At 36.2% G+C, this 16,015-nt stretch overlaps 1 protein-coding gene across 9 annotated transcripts in view; it reads left to right on the plus strand.

Moving 5' to 3' along the window:
- FoxP (forkhead box transcription factor P) overlaps nucleotides 1-16,015 on the plus strand; it is a 475,517-nt gene that overhangs the window by 179,539 nt on the left and 279,963 nt on the right. Inside the window, exons 1-2 of one of the 9 annotated variants that reach the window (XM_087354651.1) lie at nucleotides 9,474-10,059; nucleotides 11,122-11,235. The exons of 7 other annotated variants lie outside the window; for them this stretch is intronic. In XM_087354651.1, the coding sequence (XP_087210777.1) occupies nucleotides 11,215-11,235 (21 nt within the window). In that variant the 5' untranslated portion in view covers nucleotides 9,474-10,059; nucleotides 11,122-11,214. Of the gene's footprint in view, nucleotides 1-9,473; nucleotides 10,060-11,121; nucleotides 11,236-16,015 lie in introns of those variants that run through there. One more of the 9 variants, XM_087354650.1, reaches the window with a different exon arrangement.

The raw sequence follows: 16,015 nt of genomic DNA on the forward strand, positions 1-16,015 counted from the left end.
TTACGTCTGGGGTTTAAATGTTATGCGTAATATCAAATATCAAACGTGGAATTGCTTTGAAAATAATTCGGGGTAAAATTAAAGTGTTATTGTACTGGAACACCGGAATTTGAAATGAATTAGAATATTAGAAGAAATGTTATTTAGTGTAAGTCGAATTTTTTTTTTTTAGAAATATAAACACACATTAACATACAGCGTGATATTGTGTTACGTTTTGAATATTTTATTGCCAAGGTCAATGTGACATTGTCAATCTGTTTGACTTATGCACATGTGTTGTTTGAGAATCTAATTTAGAAGTTTTCCTAGTTGCATTTAAATAGGACATAACATTTATAATTCTGGTTTCTCGTTCGTCGCATTGTTTGACGTCCAACAAAACCAGTTATGAACTAGCATCGTTCAATAGAATACAACAAAGAAAATTCTGCTGAAAGAATGACTCTCAAAATATTGGAAATAAACAGAACTGCTCAACATTGGACGCTGTCGTATTAAGATTTACAACGTTTACTCTCTGTGCTAATACAAAGAGTATTTTATGATTCACTCATCTCTGAAGACCGCACCCGTTGCTGGAAGATTCATATTAATGACGTAGACCACGGATAATAAAATTTTTAGGAAGGCGGGTCACATTAGAAGGTATAATGTGCTCTGAGTGTAGGAGAATTCAAATATTATCAGCTAAACTAACACAAAAACTAAAATTCACAATAAAATTTAACCTATCTTACCTTATAAATTTTGAAATGCCATTATATTTGCTATCTCCCCCCCCAAAGTTGCTAGAACATTTGAAATAATAAAATATTCTTATATTCTAACAATTATTTATTTTAATCCGTCTTATCACAATATTTTAAAATTTCTTATAATTAAGATAATAAATTATCATTGATGTTACATATCGATTGATTGATTTACATTTTGGAACATCTTTTACACAACATGTTTCAGTTTTTATAAAACCATCATCAGGTGTAAAATATTTACGAACTTAAAACTCAGATATGATTCCATTTGGTGATGTTTCATGCCATTTGTTTTTCAATTTTGGGCGAGGTGTTGTCTTTTCTTAATTTTTATCAGATGTACATATCGGTCTGTAAGTAGAAGATTGAAAGAAACACTAAAGAATTTGAAAGAATTTATAAAAGAATTTTAGAGAATAAAATGCAAAATATATAAATTATAGCTAGAAAGTAGCAGTAAAATATATAAATAAAAATAATATAAAATAAAAGTAAATCTAAAATAAAACATACCATTCTTATATTATTACGAGCGGTGACACACAACTTTGAGGTAACTGAACGTAGTATTTCTAAAATTTTGATGGGTTTTCATATGTTTTCGACACAAGGTGTACCAAATAATGAACTCATTTCTCAATAAAATCAATTTGACATAAGGGCTATTCGAATAGGTTCCACGGGCCACATGCTGTCCGTGGGCCACAGTTTGATGAACCCTGACATAGACCTACATAAACCTTCCTGTGTGTGTTCAGCGTGAGTGCAAACGGGCTCAGTTTTGTGCCGACGCAAATACCAAGTAAACATTCAAGATAACAGTCACGTCTACGTGGTAAACCTCTGAACCAGCTGACCGATTTTTACGAAATGTGGTATGTGTGTCATGGAGTTGTGGGTCACCTAAACCTCGTACTTTCAAATTTCGTACAGTCAGTAATAACAAAGCGTGAACTAGGGATACTTAATGTAGACTTAAGAAATGTATTATAATAATAATATAATTTCGGTAAATATTTTGCACCGATAACCTTATGAAGAATATAATAAAATTCTTCAGTGAACAATTATAAACGCGGTTACATTGCGTCGTATGACATAAATACCTTTAAAAATAAGTTTCCTCAACATTAATAAAAATAATAATTCATAACATTTTTACAGTGGGAACGTAGCTTTCATGTTAACCGTGTTATACCCGGCTAACACTTAAGAAAAGCAAAATTTAAAGTCTTCCTTTTCTTAGTTGTTTAGTACTCCGTGCCCTCGAACACAACACATTGATTGCGAGTGTAAGCTTAAAGTATCTGGCTAACAAATTCTCGCTCGATGTACGTGGATACAGATACATTTTATCCAATAGGTTCTGTCGTATTCCAGGGTCCCGACGCTGACCACTCACCCCATGTAGTACCTAGGTCAAGAACGAGTAGGAACTATACTATCCCCTTCTCCCAAGCGCCTCAGTGGAGTGTAGCAGGACAGATTTTATCTTTACACGAAATGCAAACTCACCCGAATGTTTGCGCAAAAGCGACATATGTATCTCCGTTTATGTTTATCTGAGTTTACCCTTGATTTAGCTCGCAGTTTAGTTGCTTTGTGTGTGTGTGTTTGAACGAGAGATGTCTCTGTCTTCTACTCTTATTAAGCCTTTGCTTTGCCTGACACCCACAAGAAAACATTTAATGTAACTCTTTATATTTTTATTATAAGTGGCATTTCTCGTGAGCCACGTTTTTCTCTCAGCCTTTTCAACCTACACAATCTTTCTGAGTTTCCCTTCACTTCCTGTCTTTTGCCTCAACATCATTTCCACCCCTTGCAGGCATCTCTCTCTCTCTCTGTCTGTCTGTCTGCCTCACTCCGTAACCAGAACTTCGAAAATTCCGTGCAATAATTTCACATTTTCCGGGGAGTGTTTCAGATTGAATAAACACTCGGCTAAATAATTCTACCCAAACAAAATATTTGGCTAGTTGTCGACGATAATGAGATCTTTCGTGCAGTCTGTCTGTCTGTCTGTCTGTCTGAGAGCGCGCTCTGTCTCATCCATTGCTAGCAGCGGCTAAAAATACAACGAGAAGAATTATATATCGTACCGCGATGTTCTCAGTTGGAGTTGTCTGAGTTTGCGGTGGAACGTATAATTTATTTTTGAAGGTTTGACTGGTCGATTCGGTTCCGATGCAATGAATAGAAACTTCCGCGATCAGACAAAATCAGTTAAAATTCGTCAAAATTGTGTTTGGTTTTAACTCTCTCTTGTGTAATGCAGCGAGGAAAGGATACGCAATAATAATTATAACGTTGAAAATTAACTTTGTTTTTCTATCGAAATTCTAGGTTAGGTTAGGTTAGAATTTATGTTATCTGGGGTTCGAATCTCGGCTCTGTACGAATAGGCCTTACCTCGTATTACATTATTCACAATAAAACGATGTAAAGACGTTTGTTAACTTTCAGATAGTTCAAATTTCAAGTCATTTTTACTATTATAACATTTCGATTTTTAATACCACAGTAAATTATCCTATTGTTTAGTTAAATTTTATAAGCTCTGAACCACGAAAGAATTTACGCGATTTTAACGTTTTAAGACTTGCAACTACAAAATTTTCATTTGTTAAATTAAAATATTGTTTGCCCTAATAATGTTACGTGTATTTTTAAATGTGATCTAGCGGTTAGAACGCTGGCCTTGTAATCCTGGGGGTCTCGGGTTCGATTCCCGGCGGTGCCCGAATTTATAACTTGTGTTGGGCAAGGCCGTGGTCTAGGCAACACGGAGTTTTCCTCCGTGGCATCCCAACAATTACTCCATTCACACACAGAAGAAGGCAATGGCAAACCACTTCTGGATCATCTGCCAAGAACGTATATGAACAGGTCCCAGTCCGAGAAAAGGATGGAAGGATCCTGTTCATATGGACCTGTCGTCAGACAGAACAATAAATAAATAAATAAAATCCAAGTTATCCTCGCTTTTTGGCTTTATTTAATTAACACTTTGAAAAAAAATTATTTGTATTAAGACCCCCGGCGAATATCAGTTTAGAATTACTTAAGAAATAATTAACCCCTTTGATATGTCTCCTTAGATGGGGGATCAGTCCATCGCGGTGTCTCTGTGTTTCAAGATCGATTGGTTCCGAACACACACGCCTCGATTAACATTTAAATCTCTTTGTTGTTGTGAAACTAAAAGTATCTTTGGTATAATTCACCATCAAAAAAACTTGTTTTAATTTTATTAAATTTATAATTTTTACGTATTACAGAAATATTTACGTTACAGACGCCCCCTCGTGTAATTTTTGAAACTGTTCGGTTAATATTTCTTAAGACGACATTTGGTAATGTGCGACGTTGTTGCAGATATCAATAGGTTGTTGTTGAGTTTGTAGTTGAGGAAGAGACAAGAATGTTCTTGGCTTTAGAGCGAGACGACGAACGCCAAACACACAGACCCCAAGGAAGACGTTTGGAATTTGCATTAAACGCTCAGTTTATTTGTAATGGTTTTTTTCGGTCCGTGTTTATGCTAGGGTGTGGACACAGACCACATTTCCAGGAAGCCATTGTTTACTCACAAAATAACGTCGAATGCATGCTGTTTGGGAGGTGAGGAGTTCTTGGATGGACTGTTGTGAGTGAGGACGATGATGAACGCCCCATATGGGTGCCGAAGAGATGGGGGGGAGGTGGGGGGAGGTGTGCCCCCCTGCATTGTGTAGCTCTCACACAGCCCAGCAAGAAACAGCATTGCGCAAAACCTCGCGGTGGCTATGTTAGATATATGGTAGTTGCTACGAAAATTAAATATTTGTCGTTGAATGAAACAGTCCACCAAAACAGTCTGACATGATAATGTTGGTTTTTCCAGTAGTCCATTGTTCTTGAATGCTTGCCTTGTTGATTCAGCTTGAAACTCCATCTTGAATATGAAATGCAAGGGGAGTTTGGAGGGGGGTGGGGTGGGGAGTGCTAAAGAGCTCACTTGATGAGAAATGCTACCTTTGGTGAGTGCAGAAGAGAGACAGGGCCAACTTGATATGCAAATCCACAGACAGGGGGTCGTGGGGGGGGGGTCTCCATTTCTTGATTTCTCTAGGATTTTCTTGCAGAGGAAATGTAAGAGTGATTACAGTGTTATTTTGTCTGTTCTAAACATTCTAGTTTATCTACTACATTAGTCTGGTGTCATATTGAAAACAAACCTTGCACATGGCAATATATTTTATTTGTTGTTGAATTTTCTGGTTGTGATTGCGAGTGGAATCAAATTTTGTTTTTGACGTAAATACGTCTATATTTTAGGGTCAGTGTCATTCGGCAAAAATACGAAAAAGTGTTACAAAAAAAGGGAACGAAAAAGTTAACTTCATTGTTATGTTACCTGGGAAACGTCATCTGTTTATCATCAAATAAACAACAATGGTTACCTTGGAAACCACAGTACATTACATTACTTTACATTACATTACATTCAGCTACCACAGACCCATCTTAAGCATAACTAATTCAAGTTGATTAAGCAATGTGTTAATCAAACTTATCTCAATTGTAAAGCATGTATAAAGGAAATATTTAAAATAAAGCCAATATGTAAACTTCCTTTCCGTATAGACGTATTTACGTCTAATTCTCCGAAACCGTGGTTCCACTGACAACTTTTTTTTAGCTGGTTGAAAGACACATTACTGCCTGTTTATTAAACATGTGAACTTAAGTCACACTGTGCTGATATCTTCATCAGTTCGATAAGAATCGATCTGATCTTATTGAATCGAAATACGGGTCTCACTGGACCCAATTAAGTCCAATTCTTATCAATACTCTCCCTGCATAGCTCAGCCGGTCCTGTATTGAGTAGGTTACGGAGTGAAAGGATATTTCAAGGTCACGCGTGATATACCGATCAAATTGACGCTAAAAGCAGACTGAAAATTAATTAGCTACAAACATTCTATGTGTTGAAACATTTTTTATTACTCGTTGTGTGTGCAAGTTTGATTATTTTCCTGTTTGCACTTTGTACAAAGAATTAAAGCAAAGGGAAAAATACATACTAAGAATAGAAAACTAGTAACTAACATTACCTTGACTTGAGAGTAAGAAGGTACCTGATTCTGATTTAAATTCTGTGCCGTATTTCGTGATCGGTTTTGCGTTGCGTTTTAAATGGCACACCCGGTATAACTGATTATTCAAAATATATTTGTTTCGGCGGTTATTTTCGCCTTCTACTTCATATTCGAGGTACCTGTAACTGGGATAAGTACACTGGTCGTCGTAAATTGTATTTAACTACCTTGAAGAACGGTAAATAATTTATAATTTTAACAACATAATTTGTCGGAAACGTCATTCTCCGTTGTCTTTATAGTCACATGTGCACACACGTACAGTCACGCAAGGTAAAAAGTCAATTTGACAGTGTATTAAGTCAAATAATCTCAATGGACCTGCATGCGTCTCAGAATTATATAGACGTTTGCCTTGTAATTTTAAACCATGCCTACGAGACAACACGCAAGACCCAAGTCACATATGTGTAGAGTCATTTACGTATTTTAAATAATCATTTAACAGATAGCAACCTTTTAAAACTTCAGCGTCAGATGTACATATTCCATTCTTACATTGAGTTCCACGGACAAGCCGGAATATAGACTTTAAGGTGTCAATAATTTTACCGAGAGAGACAGATTTATATCGGCTCATTGGTGCACTGGAGGACGGAGCATAGCGTAGCGATGACAGCACTCGGGAGGTCCTTTGGTCCGGAGATTGGCTCTGTGGTAGTTTATTTACAATCCATGTTTCACTCTCCAGTCAGATATTGACATACAGTTTTAAAATCGGCCACAACGCTTGCTTCACCATGTTTTCCACAGTGTCACTCATAATCACTCTGCTTAATGCTAAGTAACTGAAGTAGTTAATGAAGTGTCGTTGAATAAACAAGCAAACAGCATCGAAGAATTCGACAGGTCAAAGTGTGCATATTGGGATGGTCGCAAAAGTTATTAAGTCTACTCGTAGGTACAGGGTGTTTTAAAATGTCTCTGAAGCAGGCTCATAGTTACAACTGTACAACATGAATGAAGCATGGTTATTATTTGTCAAGGTTGGTAGCTGGATTTGTGATAGTTGTGGACGTGATGAGTAAGTGTCCTGTAGCTTGTAAGCATCCATGATCCATCCGTGCCTCGTTGACTCAGTCACACTCCAATATTTCTATATTTACGCACGTCACAATTTGAAAACACAGAATTATTCAGTAATCTACAGGGATTTTTAAAGGCTCTGCGACCATTTGGAGAACTGTGGAAAAATTTATTGACACAGGATGTGTGAAATTACCGTGGAACCCTGGTAGGTAAATTTTCGACTATCTGTTAGGGGCACTCAGAACACCACCGAAGGTCTTGTCAAAGTTCCACGTCCAAGTTTCGAAAAACAGGTTCTTCCAGAGTGTCCACACAAAAAATTAGCTGTTGGACGACATTCAAAGGGGGAACTACGTAATCTGTGTCATGTGAGTTACCGTTATAATTCTTCATTTAAATATCTGGGCCGATTTTAAACTGATTCGTGTTTCGCGTTGTCTCAAGTCACACTTCAAATCCTCACTTCGTAGAAAGACTGCTTCAGTAATCGATAAGTCTTCATTTCGTATGATTCTCACTGTAAACATCGATTATTTCCTTAAACAGCGTCAACCAGTTAAACTTTGTAATGGTAAAGAGATGTGTTTTCTTCGCGGTACGGACTGATTTCTTAAATATAATTTCGACTTTCTTACTTTCAAGGGGTTAAGTGGACCTTCATTCGTACTACTTTCATTTATTCTGTCTTCGTCCTTAACTTCTCTTCATATTCCTTTAATTTCAGCCACATTATTCTTCCTCCTTGTCCCATTTTACCTCTGATTTCTTATTCTGCAGGGTAGAGAGGTGAACGAATATATTTGTCCAAGTCCTTGTTTGCGAAGCTTCGAGGCACTTGTGTAGGAAGACAACGAGAAATGTGTTATGTCATTCAAAATTTCGTACACCTGAGTCTTGACGTTTGCAATTAACTGTTAGGTATATTTAGGATTCTGTTCTGTCGAAATGCAGCGAAAGCTTATTCAGCACTTTTGTTGTCACAGCCCAAGTGTGAAAATTATCCAGTCATCTGTGTTTGGTTTCCAGTTTAACTTCTACAGATTTTCTTAGATTATTTTTATGTTAAGTTCAGATTTAGTCTGACGTTTCGGAGAATGTTTCAGTCAACTTCGACCCTGATGTCAGAGAAAGTCTCCGAAACTTTGGATTGTACGAGTGATATTCCGATGAGAAGACTTTCTGTTTTTTTTTTTATTTTTTGTTAACTAATTTAAAATAAACTGGGGACAAATGTCGTGGCAAATATGTTCAGAAATATTCGTCGAGGTCAGAAGAAAATTAATAATTCAATTCATTTATTGAATAATGTTTCACAAATAAATTGGCTAAATACGATACCTAAGTAATATAATTCAACTGAATAATAATTATAATAATAATTCAATTCATTTATTGAATAATGTTTCACAAATAAATTGGCTAAATACGATACCTAAGTAATATAATTCAACTGAATAATAATTATAATAATAATTCAATTCATTTATTGAATAATGTTTCACAAATAAATTGGCTAAATACGATACCTAAGTAATATAATTCAACTGAATAATAATTATAATAATAATTCAATTCATTTATTGAATAATGTTTCACAAATAAATTGGCTAAATACGATACCTAAGTAATATAATTCAACTCAATAATAATTATAGTAATAATTCAATTCATTTATTGAATAATGTTTCACAAATAAATTGGCTAAATACGATACCTAAGTAATATAATTCAACTCAATAATAATTATAATAATAATTAAATTAATTTATTAAAGAGCTTAACAACAGCCAAAAACGCCTATAACAGCCAAGCACTAACAATACAAACATTACAATACAAAAACAAACAAACAATAAACTATATATATAAATGTACAGTGTAATTTATTACAAAATAATTAACAAGTAAATTAACTAAATATACCTAAGTAATATAATTCAATAATAATAATTTTTGAGGTGGTAAAGTTGCGTCATATTGTGATATAATAATATATAAATAATAATTTTAATGAAGATTATATAGAAAGACTTTAGCGGTAATACTTAAGACATCTCAGAAGCGAAAATAAATTGAAGACGTAAATAAAGTTTTGAAAACTTTACTATTCCCACCAGTTTAGATAGTATAATTAATTAACCTTGCCTGCATTGTCTGGGTACACGAATGCCAAGAAAAATGGCAGAGCTGTCAGAAGCACATCTCTGTATTGGCGATGCGAAGCATCAGGGGTCCGGATGGGGGGGACGAAGGCGGGAGGGTATAATAATACGGTTTGTTTAAGAGGAGGTTGAGGCCGACTCCGGGCCGTAGACAGAGAGAGAAAGATGAGGAAGGGAAGGGAAGGCCGGGACCTATTTATTTTCCCCAGCTACGTTGCTCGATAAGCATGTATGTTTCTGTCTGATAGCAAACAGCGAGCCCGTATTGATCAGCGCAAACCGAGTAAACAAGTGTTGGTCGGGTATGGGGAAGGGGGGGGGGGACAGGGGGTCCGTACCCTTCCCGCTTGCTTACATGCCAACCATTTCTCTCCCTCGCTCGCTGATACTCGCCAGACGAGGCAAGCAGATGGTCGAGTAGCGTGAACGTGGCGTTTGTCCTGCTGTTATTTGGCTTATGATTATTCTAGATGTGTCAATCAGTGAGCTGGATTCTCTCTCCGGTGGTGAAAATGAAGTGTTGAATCTCTCGTAGTCCGATAGAACGCGCGCTGGACTGGGAGTTGAGGTTAGAAGAGTGCTTCAGAAGACGTAGAGGAGGACAGCGTGACTGCTTGTGTGCGTGTGTGTTTTGTTGTGGCTCTGGTAGTCGAACGGTCAGTCATGTAGCTCGGGGCCCGAACATTGCCGATTACTACCGACGTGTGCCGAGAGCGGAGACTGGCGGCCCGCGTGGTGTAGAACGCGCCGGTGTATCTGCCACTACACTGGCAAGTTCGCAAGACAGGCAGGCTCCACGAAATCAGAAGCAGTCGGGAATTCTCTCAGGCAAGAGAATCAGCAGCTTTCAATTCGACACTCCACTTCGCTGGCGCCACCGACTACACATTCCGTAAGGCGCTGCTGTCAGGCTCCGGTCAGGGGAATAGGAGTATGTTGGAGCCGCGTTGGAGGCCAGTGCAGGTAAAAGTTTTAACCTCCGTCCTCTATCTCTCTCTTTCCCCAGTCTGTCTGTCTGTCAGTCGCTGATTCACCTTTGAAAATCGTCAGATGGATAGACAGACCTTTGGTCCGGCTTCCGGACTTTTCTCGGACTGGCAAGGACCGTGTGTGGGGAGGGGGGGGTCGAGTTGTGGAGTAGGAGGGGGTTGAAGAAGTGGAGGGGAGGGACTTCTCCGATTAGTCTCCGTTCCTCTGACGTCATATCTTCCGACCTCTAAGGACGAGTCTTAGTGTGTGACCCCCCACATGTTGGAAGGACATGAACCCAGAACTCCTCCCTGTGCTGCCTTGTCAAATATTCTTTGTTTGTTTTGTACTTTGAAGATTTTTGACGCATTGTTGCCAACTCAGGACTTTGTATCGATCAACGTGAGTAAATTAACTCGCTGAATGTCATTTAGAATATCACATGTAAGTCGGAAGGTTTGCCGGTCTGTAACTTGAGACTTTTAGGAACACGTCCGGTCACTTGTAGGACGTGCCTTTCCGGTAATATCATCGCTTACGTAATTTTATTGATCCATTGTTGACGTATAAAGCACTGTTAGTTGTTACTTATGTAACAGAACGTGATGTGATGGAACTAATATTCCTGTTTCTTCGTAATCAGCTTTTAGTGTTTATAGATTAAAACAAAAACTTCGCTTATAGGATCGCATTTGTTTACTGTCAATGACGTCATAATCCACGCGTACCAATTTGACAGTCATGAAATGTACGTAAGATGTTATTAAGGAATTCTTTAGCTTTACGTGGCCAAGTATTTTTCTGTTTTTATCTGTGTCATTGTCAGGCTGGGGTAAATGCCATCGACTTCGTTTACCTTTGTGTCTGTGCTGTTATCACGGGTTAAAGATCTTCGTGTCTATGAGAATATCCACGGAAAATATCATTGTTGTCGAAGTCGGTATATATATTTTTTTTTAAAAAAGAATTTTACCGTTAAATTACAATTGTTGTCTGCTGAGGTTTTCTGTCAGAGACAGAGAGTGGAGGATTAAGACCATTGTTTTATGGTTGCAGGTGGAAGTTGTTTGGTGTTTTGGTGCAGACGACAATTCACAAGTTATGATATTCTAGGGTCGAGTCGAGTTAACTTGCAGATTCGTCATTTTGATGGTGATCGTTTCACGTAAGGTATTAAAAAAAGTGTTTATTTTGCGAATAACACTTTATTTCATTAAACTGGGATTTAATCTTAAATAACACACTAGAACGTCTGACAAGTCTTAATTTATTTAAAAATAACAATTAAATTCAGTATCTTGGATATAAAACATTGTAGAGTTAACACATTTCGTATTAACGTTTTGAATGAATGTTTTTCCTTTCACTGGATGCTTTTATCTTATGTAAAACACGAATCATAGTTAAAATATTGATCACTCCTAGGAGTACACGTTAGTTTCAGCTCGCTTTTACGTTCCGAATAGTAAAATCTCGCTTCGTATGCCTTGAGGAACATGTTTTCGTTATTTTTCATGAAGAAATTTGTGAAAACTGGCAACTAACTTGTGTTTAATCGATGAATCCCACTTCTATATTCGTTTACACCTGATTCTAATTTTTTTCTAACGCTACGCGTTCGTATTAGCCGCCCGGACTCTTAACGTCGAAGCGTAAAGTACAGGTTTAGACTCGTTCTTGTACTCAACTGTTAATTTTAATGTTCCCTTTGCGTTTCTAAGCTTTTAATTTTAAGATTTATACGATATATTACATAAATATTTGCGCACAATATTTGAGTTCGCACGATGTAATACGCCATAACAATTTGAATGTTCTAAAATTAATATAAAATTGCGTTCTCCTGTAGTGTAACATAATTTTATCGTCTTCTGTTTTGTGATGTTCGAAATTTCTAAAAAAAAGTTACATCTCGATTAACATATTAACACAGCTTAAACTTTTGTAACGTTAAAAGAATTGCTTAAAATCATAAATTCGGTTCATTTCGGCAATGTGATAAAGACAAATGTTAACAGATATCCCTTAGAGTGGTCTTAAGAAGTCAGACGAACTTCACTTCGCTGTCGAGAAGAATTTTCCGTCTCTAACTTCGAATTGTACGTACGTCAGCGTTCGGAAACCTCTCGCGTTATCGGACAAAGCGCCTTGAATCGGTTCTGATACGTTCTAATACACCAGGCAGTCAGCGATAACTTAACAACTATGCTATTTTATTAGCAACGATCCATATATCGATTTGCACCTCTTTGAACTCTTAATGTGACTCATTACATTCTATAAGTATTTTTTTCTTAATTTATTTAGAGACTCCATCATCGCAATGAATTTGTAAGAATGTCTTGGCTTACGTGTGGGCACTTCCCCATAATTTTCAGGAGTAACTGAGGAAATCTACGAAATATCTTTGTCGGGATTGCGTGTCTTCGTGGGAAGGGGGAATACTATAACCAGAGACATCCCTATGACTGGAAGAACGTAGTTTTATTGATAATTGTTTTGATTATAATTTTTTGTACACCGTGTAGGCTTCTCATTCTATCAGGGTATTTATTTTAATATTTAAAATTAAAACCTGTGTTTTTAACAACAACGAAGTCTGTACCAAATTCTTTATCTCCCTTAGATCATAATAAACACGATAAAAATAGAAATTAGCAATTTTATAGCATAATTAATAATAACTTGCGATAAAATCATAGTAGACCTTGTATTCTGTTATCATGAACTCAGATATCAGCTATTCCGACTGAGATTTATAGTTTTTCCGAAGGCCCTCCACGCAAATACCGGAATAGGACCTTAAATTAGGCCACGACCGTTTCTTTCCACATCTTCATAATTTTTTAATTCGTGAATCATACTTTCATAAGCTGTAGTCTGAGTTCCTAGAAGCGTCGTTAAATAATCAATAAATTTTATAAATTTTTACAGCTCGATTCGACTTGTATTAGTCGAAGCAACGCGTATTTGATGCATAACTGTTATAAGATACGATAATCGTTCGATTGGCTTCGTAAATATAATTTACAAATGTTTTATGTAAATTAGTTTCTAAACGTCGTTTCTGTTAACCTCGTATTAGGGCGTGAATTTGCGATGAAATTTTTGTTTCTGAAAACCTCACGCGTTAAAATATCCGCGTTTGATTTCTCGGTTGAAGCATCATCTCGTTGATAATCCTAATTAAATGCGATAATATTAACAATAAGTTTGCTTTGTCATTAAACAAAGACGTCATTAAACTTTATGATTATAGAATTAAGTTACTGTTTGTCGTACTTACAGACAAGGAGTTAGAAAGTTTACGTTGAGATATGGGAATGAAAATTTTTGATTTATATTTCTAGTCATCAACAAATGTGAAGTAAGTTACGTATTTTTCTCACGTATGTAACCCCTTATTACTGAAGATAAATCATAAGTTTTGAAAACATAGAGGAAATTAGCGGAGTTATTTTATTATCCGTGATTATTGGTGGTGAAAATTTGATTATTCTTTGAAATTCACGAAACCTCGTCTCTCAGAACGTAACAAAATACGCGCTAAATAGTTCATTATAAGTTAAAAGTACGAAGGAAGAAACTTCGTGTAAAATTATGTAAATCTAAAACTCACGAACCCTCCACGAGGAACGTCCCTTTCCTGGTTTTGGTAGCTGTTTGTCGAAATCACGTGATACATAGAATTAAAATACTGAAATCGCGTTAACTCCCTGTAAACCTTTCAGTCATTGAGATTTCAGATTCTTCTACGTTCGGTAATTATTAATAACACACTTAACAATAATTATTCCTTTGCATAAGCAAATATTTTATGTGAAGATTAATTTTTTTTTACGTAAAAATCTTTTTCTGGTAACAAATATATTTTACGAAAAGTGATATACCATAGAAGTTCTGTTGCATTTATTACGTTATCCCTCGTTCATTTGTTTCCCGCTTATAACCCACAGGCCCTGTGTATTTCGGTTTATTTTTTAGTGGATTTGAGACTGGCCCACGTTTTCCCTGTTTTTGGGGTCAGAGTGTTTTAAAATACTTCTAAAATACGCGTAAGTAAGAGCTAATTTTTTAAAAAAAATCACGTTTTAAATGTGTTTACGTAAACTTAAATATAAGTTAATTTATCAAGATTTTTATACAACGGAATAAAAAATTGAGAATCGACATTAAAAATTCTTAAATTATTAATACGGGCTTCGTGATTTTTTTTGTAATTTAGTGAACCGTTTAATTTGTAATTAGAAACCGAAGATCTTGGCGCTGTCATGTTAACTGCGTGTTCAAAATTACGTCTTACGTTTTCAGATTTCGTCGTTTGGTTAATTTCTGCTTTAAATTTTTCTGTAATTTCTTTTATATCGATGAATATTTTTATTTGAGACTCATTAAAAAGTGTCTTAAGGTCACTGATGTTGATTGACGGTTCATTTATGACTTTTCGAAAGTTACTACGAACGTCACATCCCATGACGTGTAGTTTCGGTAACATTTTCAGTATAAGTTATCTTTTTTTATGGTTATTATTCTTGGAATTATATAATCGCAAATGGTTCAGACTTCGTGGTCGGCAGATATCGATACGTAAGTAGCTGAGCTGGCGACTCAACGGTATTTCCTTCCGCGGCGTCTGCGTCGGGACTGGGAGCGGGCGATTCCTTTGCGACGTGGTACCTGATCGTCGGAAGTCGGCGGACGTCGTGCGTGATTTTACATTTGACGCTTTAATAGAATGACTTGGGTTAGCTTATAATTAGAAGTGCGTGTTTTAAGGTGAACATTAATTGTGAAGTGAATAGATGAGCCTAGGAAGATTTTAAAACGTGCTGATTTAAAATTTCTTCCGAATACAACGCTTTGTCCCAGGTACATGGGAAAAACATCGTGTTTAAATGATAAACATGACGTAGATTTGGTATCTGCTCTTCGTAAAAAACTTAGTTACATTTCAGAATTACTGTAAAATGTACACGTGACGAAATAATTCTCCGTTGAACAAGACCGGAATTGAAGAGTGATATTTTGATGTCTTCTGGGTTGTAGGCTTACGGCCCAGTAGACAACTAACTTCGGACTTACACTACTGAGTGATATTTAGTTTCCGTTGTGTTGAATTTTCCGACTTCAAATCAGGAATGTGTTGATTTTCTGCAAATCTGTGTTTACGGGATATTATAATAATTTAAACTGGTCGGTGTGAACATTTATGATTGGTTTGCGTATTAAACCAATTTTTATTTTTACAAATATATGGATATATATATATATATACATAAGTGATTAATAAATATGAGTAGCAATAAAATAAGAAGGACACTGACTTCTCCATTTGCAAGGTAGTCCAGTATAATTTTGCTTCAAGACGTCGGAAGAAATCAGAAAATTTAACAGGTTCAAGGAAAGATTATTTTAAGCGTAAACGAAACTGTGACTATTAGTGACGACATTGGATTGTTACCTCATCTTAATTGTACGGATCGTGGGTTCGAATCCCACTTGAGGCACGGATGTATGCCCGCTTATTTCTGAGTTGTGATGATATGTGTCGTCGTTGAATTCGAAAAAAACTGACTCGAAACGTGGTTAAAAGTTCTGCAATAACTGTTCAATCACTGATATAGAACGAAACAGATGTGTGTTGCTTCTAAGGGCTTATTATTCTGTTGGTTGTCTCTTGAAATTAGAAAAAAAAATCCTTACGAAATTATTCCTAAATTTTTGTGAACGTTCAGTAAATGTTGTATGAATTAATTTTAAGCAGTGAACTTTTGATGGTTAAATAACGTTTGTGAAGGCAAGTGATTGAAAAATGTAACTCACAGAAATTTGTCTCTTACGTTGTGTCAGAATTTTATATAATTTTATTTCAATACGCGGACTTCAGATGTGCCCATTTCATTAGAAGAGAATGACATTAAAAGTTATTGAACTTACACCGAATCGATTA

This window comes from Zootermopsis nevadensis, unplaced genomic scaffold (assembly GCF_977971745.1).
Source record: "Zootermopsis nevadensis isolate Lab colony 2312 unplaced genomic scaffold, Znev_1.0 Znev_ptg000023l, whole genome shotgun sequence".
Classification (NCBI taxonomy): Eukaryota; Metazoa; Arthropoda; class Insecta; order Blattodea; family Termopsidae; genus Zootermopsis; species Zootermopsis nevadensis.